The sequence below is a fragment of the Pan paniscus genome, chromosome 1 (assembly GCF_029289425.2).
Source record: "Pan paniscus chromosome 1, NHGRI_mPanPan1-v2.0_pri, whole genome shotgun sequence".
Taxonomy (NCBI): domain Eukaryota; kingdom Metazoa; phylum Chordata; class Mammalia; order Primates; family Hominidae; genus Pan; species Pan paniscus.
The window spans coordinates 149,785,759-149,802,414 of NC_073249.2; the positions used below are offsets into that span (position 1 = coordinate 149,785,759).

Consider the following 16,656-nt stretch of genomic DNA (forward strand, 5'->3'; position numbering starts at 1 on the left):
TTATTGATAGAGGCAGGAGACCGAGAAATTCTAGGCAGATAGGGGTGGGTCCCCACTGAAACCCCACCTTCAAGCCAAAAAAGCAAACAGCCTGAAACCCATGGCCCAAAGTTTGCCCACTCTCTCCCAATTGGTTCTTTCTGAATAATGCCTTTTTACCAATCGAATGTTGCCTTTTCCAAAACTACCTATGGCCTGCCCCACCCCCATCCTGTGCTTATAAAGACCCCAGACTCAGTTGGTAGGGAGGGAGATGGCTGGACTTCGAGGGAGACCGCTGAACTTAAGAAGAGATAACCTGACTTCAGGGAAGATGACGTGCCCTTTCTGTCCCCTCTCCAGCTCCCTTATCCACTGAGAGCTGTTTTCATTGCTCAATAACATTCTCTACCTTCACCGTCCTTCAATTGTCTACACAACCTTATTCTTCTTGGACACCAGACAAGAGCTCAGGACCCACCAAGCGTGGGTACCTAGAAAGGCTCTCACACCAGCCTTTTACCCTCGCTAGTAGAGGGAAGTTGCCCCGTTGCTCCATGCAGTGAGGCAAGGGGCCAACTGAGCTGCTAACACACCGCTGTCTACAGACAGCAGAACTAAGAGAACACTGTAACACCCACTCTGGGGCTTGAGAGTCGTGGGCACCCTCACCTGGGTGCTGCTGTTGGCCTTGCATGGAGCTTTCTCCTGCCAGTGCCTGGAACGGCCAGTCAGATCCCACACTTGCTTGCTCACATGCTCCCTCCCACAAGGAGTTGGGCATGGTGGGCCGAGTAAACAGGGTGCCTGTGTTGCGAGTTTGTTGAAGGCGCGAGAAAATCCTGTGTCATTATTGGTTTTAGATATTTTTCTCCCTTCCTACTTGGGACTCCAATTAGGCAAATGTTATCCTGCTTGATATTTGCCATAGCTTATTTAGGCTCTGTTTATTTTTTTCCCTGCCCTTTTTCTTCTGTGCTTCATTATGAATAATTTCTATTGCTATTTTATTTGTTCTCTGATGTTTCTTTTCCAGTGTATTATCTGCTGTTAATTCCATCCAATGTATTTTTTATTTCATATGAAATGAAATTTCATATTTTTTATCTCAAGATCTTATATGTGTCTTATTTAAATATTCTATTTCTCTCCTCATATGTTCATGTTTTTCTTTATATTTGATTTAAAATATCTGCTTTCAGATCCCTGTCCATTGAAATCATCATCTTTTTCATAAGTCTTTTTCTAGTAATTGTTTTTCCTCCTGGCTGTATGTCATATATCTCTTTTTTGCATGCCTGGATTTTTAAATTGGATGCTAGATGTTTTTAGTTTTTTTGTTGCTGTTAGCTGCTGGACTTTAGATTTTTGTTTTATTTATATAGTGAGTGATGAATTTTGTTTGAGGGTAAGTTTGATCACTTTAAGAATTGCTCTTAAGTTGTTACCAACAGATCCAGAGTAGTCTTTTTTTTTTTTTTTTAAGATAGCCCCACTATCCTGATTTAGCCTCACTATAAGCTGTGACCTGATGCTTTTGTATCTTACAGGGTCTGTCCATTTCTCTAAGTGTGTACATGAACAATTCCCAACCCTGAAGGAGCTTTGGGAATTGTTTGGCCTTTTGATATTTTTTTCCCTTCTACCAGCTATAGGTAGTTTCTTGTCATGCATGCATAGATTAGAACTCTGCCAAAAATGCAAGTAGATTCCTCTGCAGCTCTCTGGAGCTCCTTCGTGTATTTCTTTCTGTGCAGCTCCCTCCTCTTCTATCCTGCAAATTCTAACCTCCTAAACCTCCCTGAATTCTAATTTGTGTCACTTCCACTCAAGAAGACTGCCAGGCTGTGTTTGGGTCTCTTTTCTTGTGCTGTAATTTGGAAACTGCCTACAGGCAATGAGCTTGGGGCAATTAAAGGATTCATTTGTTTCGTTTTTCTCAGGGATCAGAAAACTGGTGCAAATTGTCCAATGTCTGAAAACCATTGTTTATTACCTTTTGTCTGACTTTCTAATTGTTCAAGATGGGCAGATAATTCCTTAGCATTTAATTTGTCATAGGTGGAAGCATAACTCTGATTACCCCTAAACAGACACTGGTAGACACTGTTGATAAATGAAGCTTTATTATTTATTTGAGGGGACTATGGGTTATTTTTCTCAGTTAAGAACTAAAAAATACATTCATTTACTTTGAACTTCAAATTCTTTTACTTTTTTTTGAGTAGAAAAGAGAATCGTTATTGTCCCATAAATTACTTACCAATTACAAAGAGTAAAAATAGTAATTTTATTGTATTATAACTTGAAGGATGCCACCATAGCCAACATCACCAATAATGGAACAAACTGATATTGTATGCCTCATAATGTGATACAATTAGGACTCAGTATTACTTACAAAGTATTTCTAATAAACAAACAATATGCATAACCTGAATCTAATCATGAGAAAACATCAGAAGGATCCAAACTGAAGGGCATTTACACAAACAACTGGACTTTACTTTGGTTTCTTGCTTCCTTCCCTTTTTCTTTCACCCTCAGTGTTGAATCCTAGGAGGAGTTATTTTCTTCAAAGTAAATTAAAGATAGAATGCCATTGCCATCTGACCCTTATTTTATATACTAAAGAAGACTAGGATGGTATAAAACAAACAAAAAAAGCTTCTTTGTATGAGAAAGAGCTCTTGGAAATTTAAATATAAAAGCTGAAATGTAAACATATAATAAACATCTGGACTATCTGCATCAAAAGCTTCTGCTGTTGTATGAGTTTTCTATCACTGCTGTAACAAATTACCAAAATTTGGTGGTTTAAAACAACCCAGATGTATTATTTTACAGTTCTGAAGGTCAGCTGTCCAACAGGGGTCTCACTGGGCTAAAATCAAGATGTCAGTCATTTCTGGAGGGTGTGGGGGAAGAATCAGTTTCCTTGCCTTATCAAGCTTCTAGAGACCACCCACATCCTATGGCTCATGACCCCTTTCCTCCACCTTCAAAGTCAGCCGGAGTCCCTTCTTAGGTTGTCATCGCTCTTGTTCTCCCTATTCTGCCTCCTTCTACCACACTGAAGAACACTTGTGATACTATTGGGCTCACCTAAATAATCCAGTATAATCTCACTATTTTAAGGTCAATGGATTAGCAAATTTAATTTCATCCATAATCTTCAATTTTAAAGCATACCACTCACAATATTGGAGGGTGTTGCCTCTAGAAATATAATAGAATCCAAATAATTAGGAGTGGTCACCAGGAAACTAAGCCTGGATGCCTCTTCAGTGGATGCCTCTCCTGTGGAGATTCTTGGATTTCATTAATCGCACAATGAAGTAATACATTGAAATGAGATCCACTGAATGGAATACCACAACAGGTCTTGCTGCCACCTTTGAATGTTTTCACCAACTGTAGTTACTTTGCCCAATTGGAAAGTCTTTTAATCTCCTCCATTGGAATTCTATCTTTTACATGATTTTAGAAGAATTTTTTTGTGTGTGAGATGGATTCTCACTCTGTCGCCAGGCTGGAGTGCGGTGGCACCATCTCAGCTCACTGCAGCCTCCGCCTCCTGGGTTCAAGCGATTCTGCTGCCTCACCCTCCCGAGTAGCTGGGACTACAGGCGTGCACCACCATGCCCAGCTAATTTTTGTATTTTTAGTAGAGATGGGGTTTCACCATGTTGGCCAGGATGGTCTTGATCTCTTGACCTTGTGATTCACCCGCCTTGGCGTCCCAAAGTGCTGGGATTACAGGTGTGAGCCACCGCACCTGGCCAAAAGAATATTTTTTAATTTGTGACTTCTTACTGTGGAATCCTAAACTAGATTATACAGTTGATCACTATAATTCTTAATTTTTCCTTAAATCCTAAAACCAAGAACATTAATGAATTGGCATTTAATAGATGATGTTTATATTTCAGTATTTTATATTTCTTGTCTTCAAGAGGAAAATAATACATAACTAAGACAAATTGGCCTGTTGTATCCAGAGCTTGTGAGGACCTGATCAGGTTCAAAAATAGGTATCACAAACAGATCAAAATGTAGTAGAATCACACCCATATATTAACTGTAGTGTGAGATAATAAACCAAATATCATCAGTGCCCTGAAAAGAAGAAATTAATTCTTACTGGGGTATGAGAATAGACTTAACCTGGAGGTGAAATTTGAGGTAGGTCTTAGAGAATAATAAAATAGGTGGTGAAATTTGAGGTAGGTCTTAGAGAATAATAAAATAGGTATGGAAGACTAGGAAGAATTCAGCTATTTTTCTTTACTTCTATTTTTTTAAAACATAAAGGTAATGTCATAACTTTAAGTGTTATTCCACCCAAGGAACTCTGCCAACAATGCAAGTAGATTCCTTGCATATTTTTTTAGTATCAGATGTAATAAATAGTTTCATGTCTTGTTCATGTATTGTTTATTCATCCAGGTTTGGCAGATTTATTTGTGAATTAGTTTTATTGGTGTATAACAAACTTAGTGATTTAAAACCATTATTATCTCGCACTTTCCATGAGTCAGGAGTCCAGGCATAGCTTAGTTAGTTCCTCTGTTCAGGGTCTCACAAAGTTTTAATCAAGGTATCCACCAGGACTGTAATCTTATTTGAGGCTCAGGGTTCTCTTCCAAGCCTACTATTTAAAAGAATTCAGTTCTTTGTGTTTGTAGGACTGAGGGTGTCAGTCAGTTGTAAAGGCTGTCTGCCATTCTGTGTCTAGTGCACCATACAACACGGCCGCTTGATTCTGGGAGGCCAACAGGAGAGCATCTTGGCTACTTCGAATATATCTATCTTTCCAACTTCAATCTCTGGTATCTAGACCTCCTTTTAAAGGGCTCATCTGATTAGATCAGTGCCTTATTTCCCACCTCTCTCCCTGTGCCCTGGATAATCTCCTTTTTTATTAACTGAGAATCAACTGGTTAGGTACCTTGATTATATCCTCTGAATCCCTCATATGCCATATAATTCAGCCTAATCATAGGAGTGATAGTGCATCATATTCACAGGTCTTGTCCAGACTCAAGGGATAGGTATTATATAGGGCATTTATCCCAGGTTGAGGGAATCTTAGAAGCTGTCTTACATTCTGCCTACCACAGTTTGACTTATACTATTAATATAATTAGAGAAATACAAATTGCATTTTATATAAAGGATATAGATAGACTGGAAATACTAATAAACCACCACTAATTAAATAGTTGAACACAGCTATTTTCTGAAATAATTATAACTATAACCTTAGTAGATTGTTTTATACTTTCTGTCCTTAAAATACAATTTAACTGAACTCATATGCTCATTATACTTTTAAGAATCTCATTGAAACCTTGGAAATTTTCCATTTGCTTCCCAATAAATGTGTACAGTTTTCAAAATCCTAAGTTTTTTCTTTTTACATAATTTTAATACTTAGATCTGTGCTCTGTTAACTATTTTGAAAGTTATGTGGTAATGTTCTCCTAGCGACATGGAGGGGGAAACTGAATACTATTCGCAATTGGAAGTACAGTGTTGCTTAGCTACCTCTCTTTTAAATTTGAAATATTAGGCATTTCAATAAGAGGGTAGCCCTTAAGCTTTTAAGTGTTTGCTTATAACATATTGCCGTGTTTTATGTACACTTTTCACCTTTGTATTGTAACTTATTGTGAAAGTTTAAAAAAAGAGGAGTGCATTTAATGGCAGTCACTAGAGTAACTTAACTACATAAAGTCAGTCATTTTTTTAAGAAGCTCTAATGGACACAAATGAAATTACAAGATATACTTTAATATGAACTTACCTCAAATGCAGCTATACTGCCAAATGCAATAATTATACCAATTTTGTCACTTGATTGTAAGTAAAATCATTGTAAAATGTCTAAAAGGTTACATATAGTTGTTTTAAAAATAGCAGTGTTGTCATATGTCAGCAATATCATTAAACACATACTGAAAAAGCACTTTATTACATTATGTTGCTGTTATGCTATCCGGGTTACTTTTTCTTAAAGTTGGACATCAGTAATAAACAGTGTTGCTGCAGTGTTTCTCCTATTTGGAAAGGAATATATGAAGATTCTTCTAGGTGGAGTCTTTCAATACAGATTTTTGCTGCGTAATCCAATTTCTCCCCAAAATAACTAAAGTAAGACATACTCATTGTAGAAAACATTTTCAAAAGCTTAGGTAAGTATAGAGAAGAGATTTAAAGCCAACTGTATTCCTGCTTCCCCCAGAAAAACACTAAGACTTTAGTATGTTTCCCTTCTTTGAATATTGTTATAGAAAACATCATATTTCAGATTCAATTTGCATCTTGTTTCCATTTTACTATTTTAGTATAAGCATCTCCAAATCATTAAAATTATTTGAAAATATTTTTATTAATATGTGGATGTACAATGTTTCCTGTATTATGTGACTATAGATTCCTTCCTGTTTTTTATTATGTAGCCACTGAGAAGAGAACCTTTGTGAGCGTTTCTGAATTCCTTAATATAGATCCTAGAAGTGTTACAAATCCTAGGAATTAGAATAAATGAATATTTTAAAGACCTCTAAACATGTTAATGGGTTATTTTCCAGAAAAGTTAACTGTCCTTATTAACATTTACTGGTTTAATTGTAAGAAGAGAAAGAAATACTTAATATATTGTGTTTATGATGAAGAAAAATGATTTTTTCAAGTGTTAGCCATTTGTAATTATTCTTTTGTGAAAATATTTCCCTGTTCCATTTATTGATATACCCTTGTGTCTTACTGATTTGCAGGAGACCCTCATGTATTGAATTTATCCCCTTTTCTGTCATAAATTCCATTTATGTGCCTTTTAATTTGATTTCTATACATTTTGAAATACAGATCTTTCCAAAAACTTTTGTAAAAATCCCTTTACAGCCAGGCGTGGTAGTTCACCCTGGTAATCCTAACACTTTAGGAGGCCAAGGTGGGTGGAGGATTGCTTGAGCTCAGGAGTTTGAGACCAGCCAGGTCAAAATGGCGAAACCCTGTCTCTGCCAAAAATACAAAAATTAGCCAGGCATGGTGGCATACACCTGTAGTCCCAGCTACTTGAGGGAGGTGCTGAGGCAGGAGGATCACTTGAACTTGGGAGATTGAGGAGTCTGCAGTGAGCTGAGATAATGCCACTGCACACCAGCCTGTGTGACAAAGACCCTGTCTCAAAAAAAAAAAAAAATTTCCTCCACCTTCTCTTTATTTTCACTCACTGCTTTTAGGCTTATTAATAGCCTTATCGTACAGATTCTCCTACATTTTATCTCTTTTTTTTCTTCTTCTATTTTTACACTTAATTCTGAACCATGTAAAGTGTGTTTTTGTTTACAGTGTTGGGTTAGGAACAAAACTGATTTTGTTTCCAAATGCTAATCCATTGTTACAGCACCAGTAGGACTACTATTCCCTTTCCCACTGATCTGTGATAGCCCTTTTATAATATACTAAATCCTGGGATACTGGACTGATTGTCTAGTTTCTATTCTGTTTTATTCGTCTTTCTACACTTGCATCAGAATCACATTATTGTTTAGCGTTATATATATTTTTTAATATCTCTGACTGTTTACCCCTCTCTGTAATGTAGTTTGTTTACCTTACATCTCATGTTATAGGTATTCATAGTTTTTTTAATTGTTATTGTGAATGACATTTTTTTCTATTTTCTGACTCATATTTGCTGACATACTTGAAAGATAATGATTTTTAAAAATATTTATATGAAATCCGAGCCCTTTATTCTCAATAATTGTAAGAATTGATTTTATGGAGCTTTTTGATATCTAATAATCATATCTATGAGTAATGAAAATTTACTTTCCCTTCCTACATGTTATGTCTGGATTGGCTAGAAATTCCAGAGTAATGTTAACTAATAATGTTAACAGTGGGTGTTCTTATCACAGGAAAGTTAAAATCATGATTAAGGAAAAACTGTGGTCATCTTTCAATTAAAACCCAAATCATAGTTGAAAACAAATCATCCTTAATTTTCTAGATTACATTAACTGCCTTGCACATTTATCATGGAAAAAGGTACATAAAGATCTTGGGTAGTGTGCATTTCTCCAGCACGGGCGCAACATGTGATTACCTCTAATTGGTAACTTTAAAGGGAAGAGGAACCAAACTTCAGATCTAGACTTCAGTTGGAAGACGCCTAAAGGGAAGCTAGATGAGTTAGTTTCTAGATTCCCCTGCGTCACTGTCATTTCCTTGAAAGCAATTCCTGGCATGGTGGCAGTTGGAGTTTCTCTCTTTCCAGAAGACTATAAAGGAGAGCTAGAGGAGAGCAGCACTGCATCTCCACTAAACTGAGGGCTTGATTTGCTACCTGTCATGCTGTTCTTATGCCATTGTTAGAAAAACCCGAAGCTACAAGTATGGTGATGGGAACTTTTTCTGTTTTGTTATGGTGATAAAGGATCAGGGTTTTTCTTTTCTTCACGTTGTCACCGCTGTGGATGTATTTCATAACTTTTGATGTATCATGAACCACTCCAAACTTAGTAATTTAAAACATCAGTCATTTATTTAGCTCACAATTCTGCAGGTTGGCAATTTAGGATGAGTTTAGCTGGGCAGTTGTGTTCTCAGTTAGGCTCCGTCATGAGTCTGTGGTGTGGTCAACTTGATTAGTAAGATGGTTTTGCCCTTATAGTTGGCTGGTTATTAGCTGGAGGGAAGCTCAGCTCTTCTGTAGCTGGAAGTGTAGGCTTTTTCTCCTGGTGGTGGAAGAGGTCTGAGAGAGAGCAGAAGCAAGCCAAGCCTCTTGAGGCTAACTTAGAGCTGGGACATTGTTACTTGTGTTGCATTTTGTTGGCCAAAAGAAGTCATAAGACCTGCTGATTCAAAGGATAGGGACATAGATTCTACCTCTTGCTGACAGCTTCTATAAAGTCACGTTGCAGAGGGTATGGACACAGCCAAGAATGGGTAATTAGGGCCATGTTTGCCCATCAATCTAACATACAATTGGATGAATGAAGGACTCGAAGATGTGCTTAGAACACTATGTTCCTTGTAAATGTGGATTTTAATTTTGCTGTTACAAAATTATGTCATCCAGCTCCCTTTTTATTTCAGCCTGTTGTCTTTGTATTATGTATTCTTTTTCTCTTTATATTGTTCTTTCATTTTTGGTTGGTTGTGAATCTTTATTCAAATCCATGCCAGATAAAAATTGTCTAAAATTAATTTTTGGTTCCTTATTAAATTTTTCTCAGGGAGATCTTCTCTGCCTCTTCAGATTATAATTTATTTCTCATGTTTGGGAGTATTTTTCCTCATAGAGCCCACCTCAATTTTTCCTTTTTATTTGGACACTGTTGGTATTTGCCAACAGAGTGTGTGGATGGTTTTCACTATCCACTTAGGTTTAAATGCCTTCTCAAATCTGTATCTGAGGAATAGGTTGTTATATGGTTCCAAGTGACTGGTTCTTAGACCACTCTAAATGTGGCTTAAACTAGGATCATCTGCTACCATGCCACTTATGCCTGTTTTTGGGGGCACTTAAAAAAAGGTGAAGTATATGGAAAAAAAACCATATTTTTAAAACATGTACTACTAACAGGGTTTTCCCTGCATTTTCTGGTCTCTGCAGAGCTTTTCCTGTGATACTAAGCCTTCCAGGAAGCAGTGAACCATTATCAGTGCCCCTCTACCCTTTTGTCATATTGCTTGCTGGGAATTATATTTAAATGGGCATATAAAGAGGTGTGCCACTGGGAACTGGGAATGAGTTACACAACTCTGGCTGCCTCATAAAGCCATCTTTCTACTGCATAAGGACTGTGTCTGTTAAACAGCAGGTGGAAAAAGGGAGTGAGCTAAAGTCCCTTACTCAGCTGCAGAAGTATTATGTTTCACAGAGCAAAGCAAGCCTTTGCATGGTATATACCAAACAGAAAACTAAGCCTACCATTAATTTGTTTCTAATCTTTGTTTCTGGGAAACTGTCAGAGATTTCTCATCAGAGGTTAACTGAATTTTGGTAGGGTGTGCTGTTGTCTTTTTCTGTGCCTTTGTATGGATTATTGTGAGAAGGTGGGAGAGACTGCACTAGGGGATTCTATTCAGATACCTTCTTAAGCTGAGTCCAAAGTGCATTTAGTTCATAATGCATTTTCCATTTTTTATTAATCAAAAAAAGTATTGAACAAACATTAAAAAACATAGCAACTGCAAAGAGCAGTTTTGAAAGGCCAGGATTTGCTGCTTTTGGTAGCTTATGCAGTGTTATCATGTGAATAAGTTTACTGTTCCATTATAATTTTGCAGAAATTACATATATTTCTTAGTCCTCCATTATTACTTTTAAAGTTTGCTGTTGGAGAAATAGCACTTTGATTTTCTCTTTGTTCCTACCCTGGCCATCAGCGGTCTAGATGTGAAACACATACCTGTCAAGGAGGTTGAAAGACCAGAATGAAGTGCCTCCAGAATTCTCCAAGCCAGCCTGTGGAATAATGGGTCGAAATAGCTGCCAGGACTAGTTGTTGAATCTTTGGAAAAATGATAGTTACTTTCAAAGATGCTGTTTTTTCCATAGTTGTCTTATCTCTGGCAACTGTTTCTGGCTGCTAAGTTTAAGATTTAATAGTAAAATTACAACCTCAGGGAGTCCATCTCATTGGAAAGTAACTGGAGTTATTACAGCTGCAGAATTAAGATTTGCTATTAACTACTTGATTATTGTTTCTATAATCTCTAATGAATGTAGAGCTTAAATGATGTTCACCATTTTTTGAAAAACATGACTTGGTTTAAATGCCTTAAGTCTTTTAGCACTGAAGTTCATTAATTGGATTTATGGAACAATTGTGTATAGCCTGTTCTCCTTAGTTAAGAGTTTACATTGGTGCCAGATTTTGACAATATGTATTTAACTTTTTTACAGTAGTAACCTAAGTGTGAGTGTTTTTAAATGCCATATAAATCAGGGACTCCTAGTTGTTAGGGAAAATCAGTATCTGATCTCTCAAACTAGGTCAGTGCTTTTAAACTGGGCTTTCAGGGAATATCTATAGGTTGTATAAAATGTGCTTCCACTAATAATGAATAATGGTAATCTTTGCCCGGTATGTGGAAAAGTAGTTTTAGGTCTTAAACGTTTTCAACCCTTTTGTGTGAATTACAAATTGTTTGACTAGTAGAAAATAAACAGGACAAAAACTGAGCAGTAGTCTTGTTTAGTTCACTCACTTATTTTTTCATTGACACGTGCTTGTGATATTTATATTACTTATCTTTAATATAGCTTTGCTTTTTATTAATTATTCTAGATTTTCTACTGGAATTGAATTAAGATTTGTCACAGTATTGCACAGAAAGCACTGTAACTTCCAAGAGCTTTGCCATTAGAAATGGTTTGAGAAACACCGAACTTACCGTCTTGTAGGATATTAGAGGGCAAGGACTTTTGCCATTATCATCACACATGTTGAGTGGAAGCCACTGCAGACTCTTAAGTGGAAAATAACATGAGAAAAATTGGATTTAATATTTTGGGATAAATTTTGGGGGAGTTTTCTGGATGGACTGGTAGAGGTTGAGGGTAAGCATAGGAATGAAGATGGAATGTAACCACTTTAAACGTTGGTAGGTCAGTTTATATTAAGCATTTGATTAAAAACTCTGAAAACTCTAGCATTATGATTCAAGTTAAAATATTGAGGTAGCTTTCTTTCCTTTTAGTTTGAAAAGTTAATTTTGAATTGATGGACATTATACATGATGACTAAAGCGAATTTTAGCTTACTATTTCTCTCCCCTATAGTCTAAAATATGATTCTAATATCATAACTGTCATTACAGTCTTGGCCAGTAATTCAGTAAGTAGAAAAGAAATCATTGTCACAAACTTCCAATTACAAGGCTGTAATGTAGCTGTTGAAATGACAACTAAATGGAGAAGACTGGTCTTGCTGGACAAAAAAGCATACATGACACTTGTGGGGTGGGGAATAGAGAAGGGGGATAAAAAATTGACTTAGATGGACTTTGATCACAGGGAGTGTGCAGGGAGATAAATGATAAAGATAAATATAATAGTGAATAGGAGTAACAATAGAAGGAGTTATAGTTCAGGTACTATGGGAACTCAAAGAAAATAACATATCAGGTGGGAGAGTCTGGAGGAGGCATTTGAGTTAGTGAGTTTTGAATAGGCACAATGAATAGGTTAAGGAGCATTCTACCTCAAGGGAAAAACATGACCCAAGGCACTGGCACTTAAACAAGTGTGTGTTGAATAGCTGAATGGAATTGGGTAGCGTTTGTTCTTCCACTGATTTACTCACTATGATATATGAATGCCTCCTGAATGGCAAGCACCATGGCAGGTTGGTGCTGGGAATATAATAAGATGACCCTCATGGAACTACAGTCTAATAGAGATAGATAAAACCGACAAATTAATGAATATATAAATCCAAAGTGAGAAAGACTGTTAGGCTACTGAGTAACTTGAGTGAGGATAGATGGTATGATTAGGTAGTCAGGGAAGGACTCTTTGAGGAAACAAAATATAAGCTGAAACTGATCTTTGTTAGGAGCCAGTTTACCCTGCAGGATATTTACCCTGTTTGAAGTCTTTACCATTGTTGCTATCCCAATGTGTTTAATTTGACTAACTAGTCCCCATTCAAACACAACCAGTGAAATTTATCTTTTTCATCAATGTTTGCTTTATTGATTGCTGAATTATTTACCTGTTATAAAATTTATCATGTTATTCTTGTTTTGCAGAAACCGAAGCTGAAAGACTGGCATCCTCCTGGGGGCTTTATTCTGGGATTATGGGCACTTATTATCATGGTTTTCTTCAAAACTTATGGAATTAAGCATATGAAGTTCATTTTTTAGACTTGATGATGAATGAAGAATGCATGGAAGACTGCAAACTTGGATAATAATTTATGTCATTATATATTTTTAAAAATGTGTTTCTCTTGTATGAATTGGAAATAAGTATAAGGAAACTAAATTTGAATCAACTATTAATTTTATAACTTAAAGAAAAATAATTGTTAATGCAATTGCTTAATGGCACTAAATATATTCCAGTTTTGTATTTTGTGTATTATAAAAGCGAATGAGACAGAGATCAGAATACATTGATTGTTTTTGAAAATAATAATTTCCCCTTATCCCCTTTTCATTTGGAAAAGAAACAATTGTGAAGACATTAAATTCTCACTAACAGAAGTAACTTCGGTTAATTATTTTTTGTATATCCTCCCAATCTTTTGACTTATGCACTTATTTTTTCCCAATATGGAGATCATATGGAATGTACTGTTTTGTAATGTCTTTTTTATTTTACAATGTATTATCAACCTTTTCCCTCTCAAAAATACATTGTGAATGACTGCATAGTATTCACTTTATGAATCTTTAATTCATTTCACAGTCTTCTATTGTTGGACCACTTACATTGTACCAAATGTTTTCCTTTGGTTTATTCTTTAATGTATTAATATTTTACTGCTGGTCACTCATGGAATCCTGCAGCTTTAATTAAAAGCAAAGATGAAAAATTGGTTTTTTAATCTATGGCACTGACAATCTCCAGGACCTTATATGTTGTCAGTTTATTTGGGAAATTTTAGACCTTTGATAATTTCACGTATTGACTGCTCAAGAGAAACATACCCCATTGTTTTTCATTTGTAAGCGTTCTGTGATCTTCTAGAATTGGTCACATCCTCTTCATTTTCCATCTTGAAAGAGAGAGCCAACAAGGACTTTATTTCATTCTGTTTTAGGTAAACCTCCTTGCCCACTGGCTGTATCTATACTTCCCCTGAGAAAAATCCCATAAAGTGGATGGACCTGTGAAGAAAATGTACGCTTATGGCCTAGCCTTCATGTCTGGCTGATGTATCCTATAAGGCAGTAAGCCCCTTTTCTGGTCTCTGGTAAGATGCAAGAGCTCATATCCCCATCACTGACATTTTAGTTTGGAAATAATATTGAGACTGTGCTATGACCAACCCCTGATGTTGTTTTTTCTTTTCAAACTTTTGCATATGAGTAGAGGAAAAGCCTAAAAGTTAAGTATTTATGTCTGGGGGGATACCTTCAAGTGTCTTATCTGTTTTATGCAAGAATTTATGTGTTCATCTTTATTCAGTGCAAAGATTTTTTTAAAAATTTTGTTTATAATTGTAGGTAACATTAAGACAACTCTTCCTCCACAAGAAAACCTCCTAAAATTAATATTCCTTAAGATTTGTTTTTCCTTTTGCACTTATAATATTACCTTTTAATTGCATGCAAGATTGTCATACTTTTCACAGGCAAAGGATTGACCGTGTTATCTCCCTAGTTAGAACAAATGATATTGAGGCTTTTTGCCAGCTCTGAATCTTTATTTTAATTGATCTTTTTATTGATGTGTTATATAAATGAGGAAGAAAAATTTTGTCTGATTATGTGAAGGATCTTTCTGTACATGAAAAGAAGGGAAAATAAACTTGCAATTGAATAGACTGATTATAGTAGCACTGAGACACAAAAAGATTGACCATGTTGCCCTCCAGACACTCATACAAAGTCGTGGACACCACGGTGAGGCGGAGCTATTTAGGGTGGTAAAGGAATTATGATTGTTCTTGAGCCAAAGTAATTTAGTTTGAATATAATGAAACATACCCTGTAAAGACTGCTAGAAAGGATTCGTCTTCAGAGGTTGTAGAAGGTGCCCTTCTTAGTTAAAACCAAACTGGGAAAAGTAATACTGGATAAAATATTCAGGATAAATTTTGCCTCAGCAGAATTTCAAAGGGCAGTTGTTCCTCTGTTTCATTATTGAATCTTCAGAATATAGTTAAAGCCAAAAGCTTAAAATATGTTAAATGTTTCACTTATAACCATAATCTTTTTACATAGAGCATACTCTGCCTTCATAATAACTAAATCCTCTGCATGTGGTAGATGAGTATGTTTAGGAAATATTGTCAGTGCAGTTAAATGGCCTACACTTTAAACAGTATCATAAAAACAAATCCTTAAATATATTCTACTTGAGTCACAAAAGCTGAACAACAGAAAGGTGTTTTGTTTTTGCCTTTCTCACAGTGTTGTGGTGAGAATCAGATGAGATAGTATTTTGACTAAACACTTCGGAAATTGTAAATATATGGTGGCATTATTGTTCTTATGTCGGCTTAGGAGGATACCAAAGGGGAAGTTAATGGTCACAGTGCACTTATGTAGCTTTCTAAGCTACTCAATGTGATTCTTGTTCTCTTTGCTGTTCTTTTTCTCCTCCCCCATGGTGTCCTTCAGAGAGAAAAGGAATGTAGATAAATGAATCCCTGCAGATGTGTCCTGACATTTCAGGGAGGGACAGGGTATAATGATGCCATCCTGCAAAGGCAGCCTGTGTGAGAAAAAGAAATCAAATAATGTGGATTTTAAAATTACAAAAGACATTCATTTGCAGTTTATGAAAGGAAAATGTAGTTTGGATACAAAGCTGATTAAATTGGATCAAGAAAAATTAGAATTAAATGCAAAAAATAATCCATGCATTTATGGTTTTGATTTTTATATATTCCCAGCTAGTTGAAAATGATGATTCCCACAAGAAGCATAACTCAGCTTGTTTCTGCTTACTGAGTATTTTCTACTATGGTATATGTTGATAACATTTCTTCCATTATGTATGTTGTATACCAGAGTTACAGTTACTGTGGGAATCATAATTTGAAATTTTGACTCCTGTGTTTCTGGAATCTTTACAACAAATGTTGCATTAACATATAACTTTTTTCAGTTGACTTTACCAAAATTAAGCCCATCTTTAGTAGATACTGTTTTAACATGTGAAAGAAATACGTTATAAACATACCACAAGATATGGCTATAAAACAATGAGATCAGTATCCATTTTTGCTTTAAAGAATTGGCCTTATTGCTTCAGTGTCACATCTCATACTCAAGGGCATTTACTACAAAGAAAGAGTTCTCCAATATTGCTGTTCTGTTGCTGCCTGCCCTATTTACACATGTACATGCTACTTAAATAGGAAAGCCTTTCAATTCATGGACAATACACCTTGGTGGTAACCAGGCTTTTATTTTTTTTTCTTAGTGTAAAAACTGTACTGTTTTTGAAATGTGCTGTGAAATATTAGGTTTAACTGTGTAGATCCTAGAATAAGGGGATTTATATAGATGAAGTTGTAACCAAGAAACTGGTTATTAAAAATTTATTTACTCCAAACATGGAAAGGTGGCAGTGTCATTCTTGTGTCACCTGCACAGTTTGCAGTCTCAGAGACTTCAGAGGACTCTGAGATTTGCCTGCTGAGGTATACCCAGTCATAGGGTCTGCCAGGTGGGAATCACATGATATGACCCACGTTCAGTTTTCTCTCTTTTGACTATGGTAGTGCCAGCTTTGACTGTGCTAGAGTTTCAGGGACGGACATGAGCGAAACTTTCTTAGGGGGGGTCATTTAATAAGGTCATAAATGTAAAGCAAATTGGCTGGGCATGGTGGCTCATACCTGTAATCCCAGCACTTTGGGAGGCCGAGGCGGGTGGATCATGAGTTCAGGAGATTGAGACCATCCTGGCTAACACGGTGAAACCCCGTCTCTACTAAAAATACAAAAAATTAGCCGGGCGAGGTGG

The 16,656-nt window shown here is 36.2% G+C and overlaps 1 protein-coding gene across 1 annotated transcript in view; it reads left to right on the plus strand.

Moving 5' to 3' along the window:
• The window catches only part of PIGK (phosphatidylinositol glycan anchor biosynthesis class K), a 132,551-nt gene extending 116,308 nt beyond the window's left edge, over nt 1-16,243 (plus strand). Inside the window, exon 11 of the mRNA XM_003807789.5 lies at nt 12,760-16,243. Coding sequence (XP_003807837.2) covers nt 12,760-12,876 — 117 coding nt within the window. The 3' untranslated portion in view covers nt 12,877-16,243. The remainder of the gene's footprint in view (nt 1-12,759) is intronic.
• The last annotated feature ends 413 nt before the right edge of the window (nt 16,244-16,656 follow it).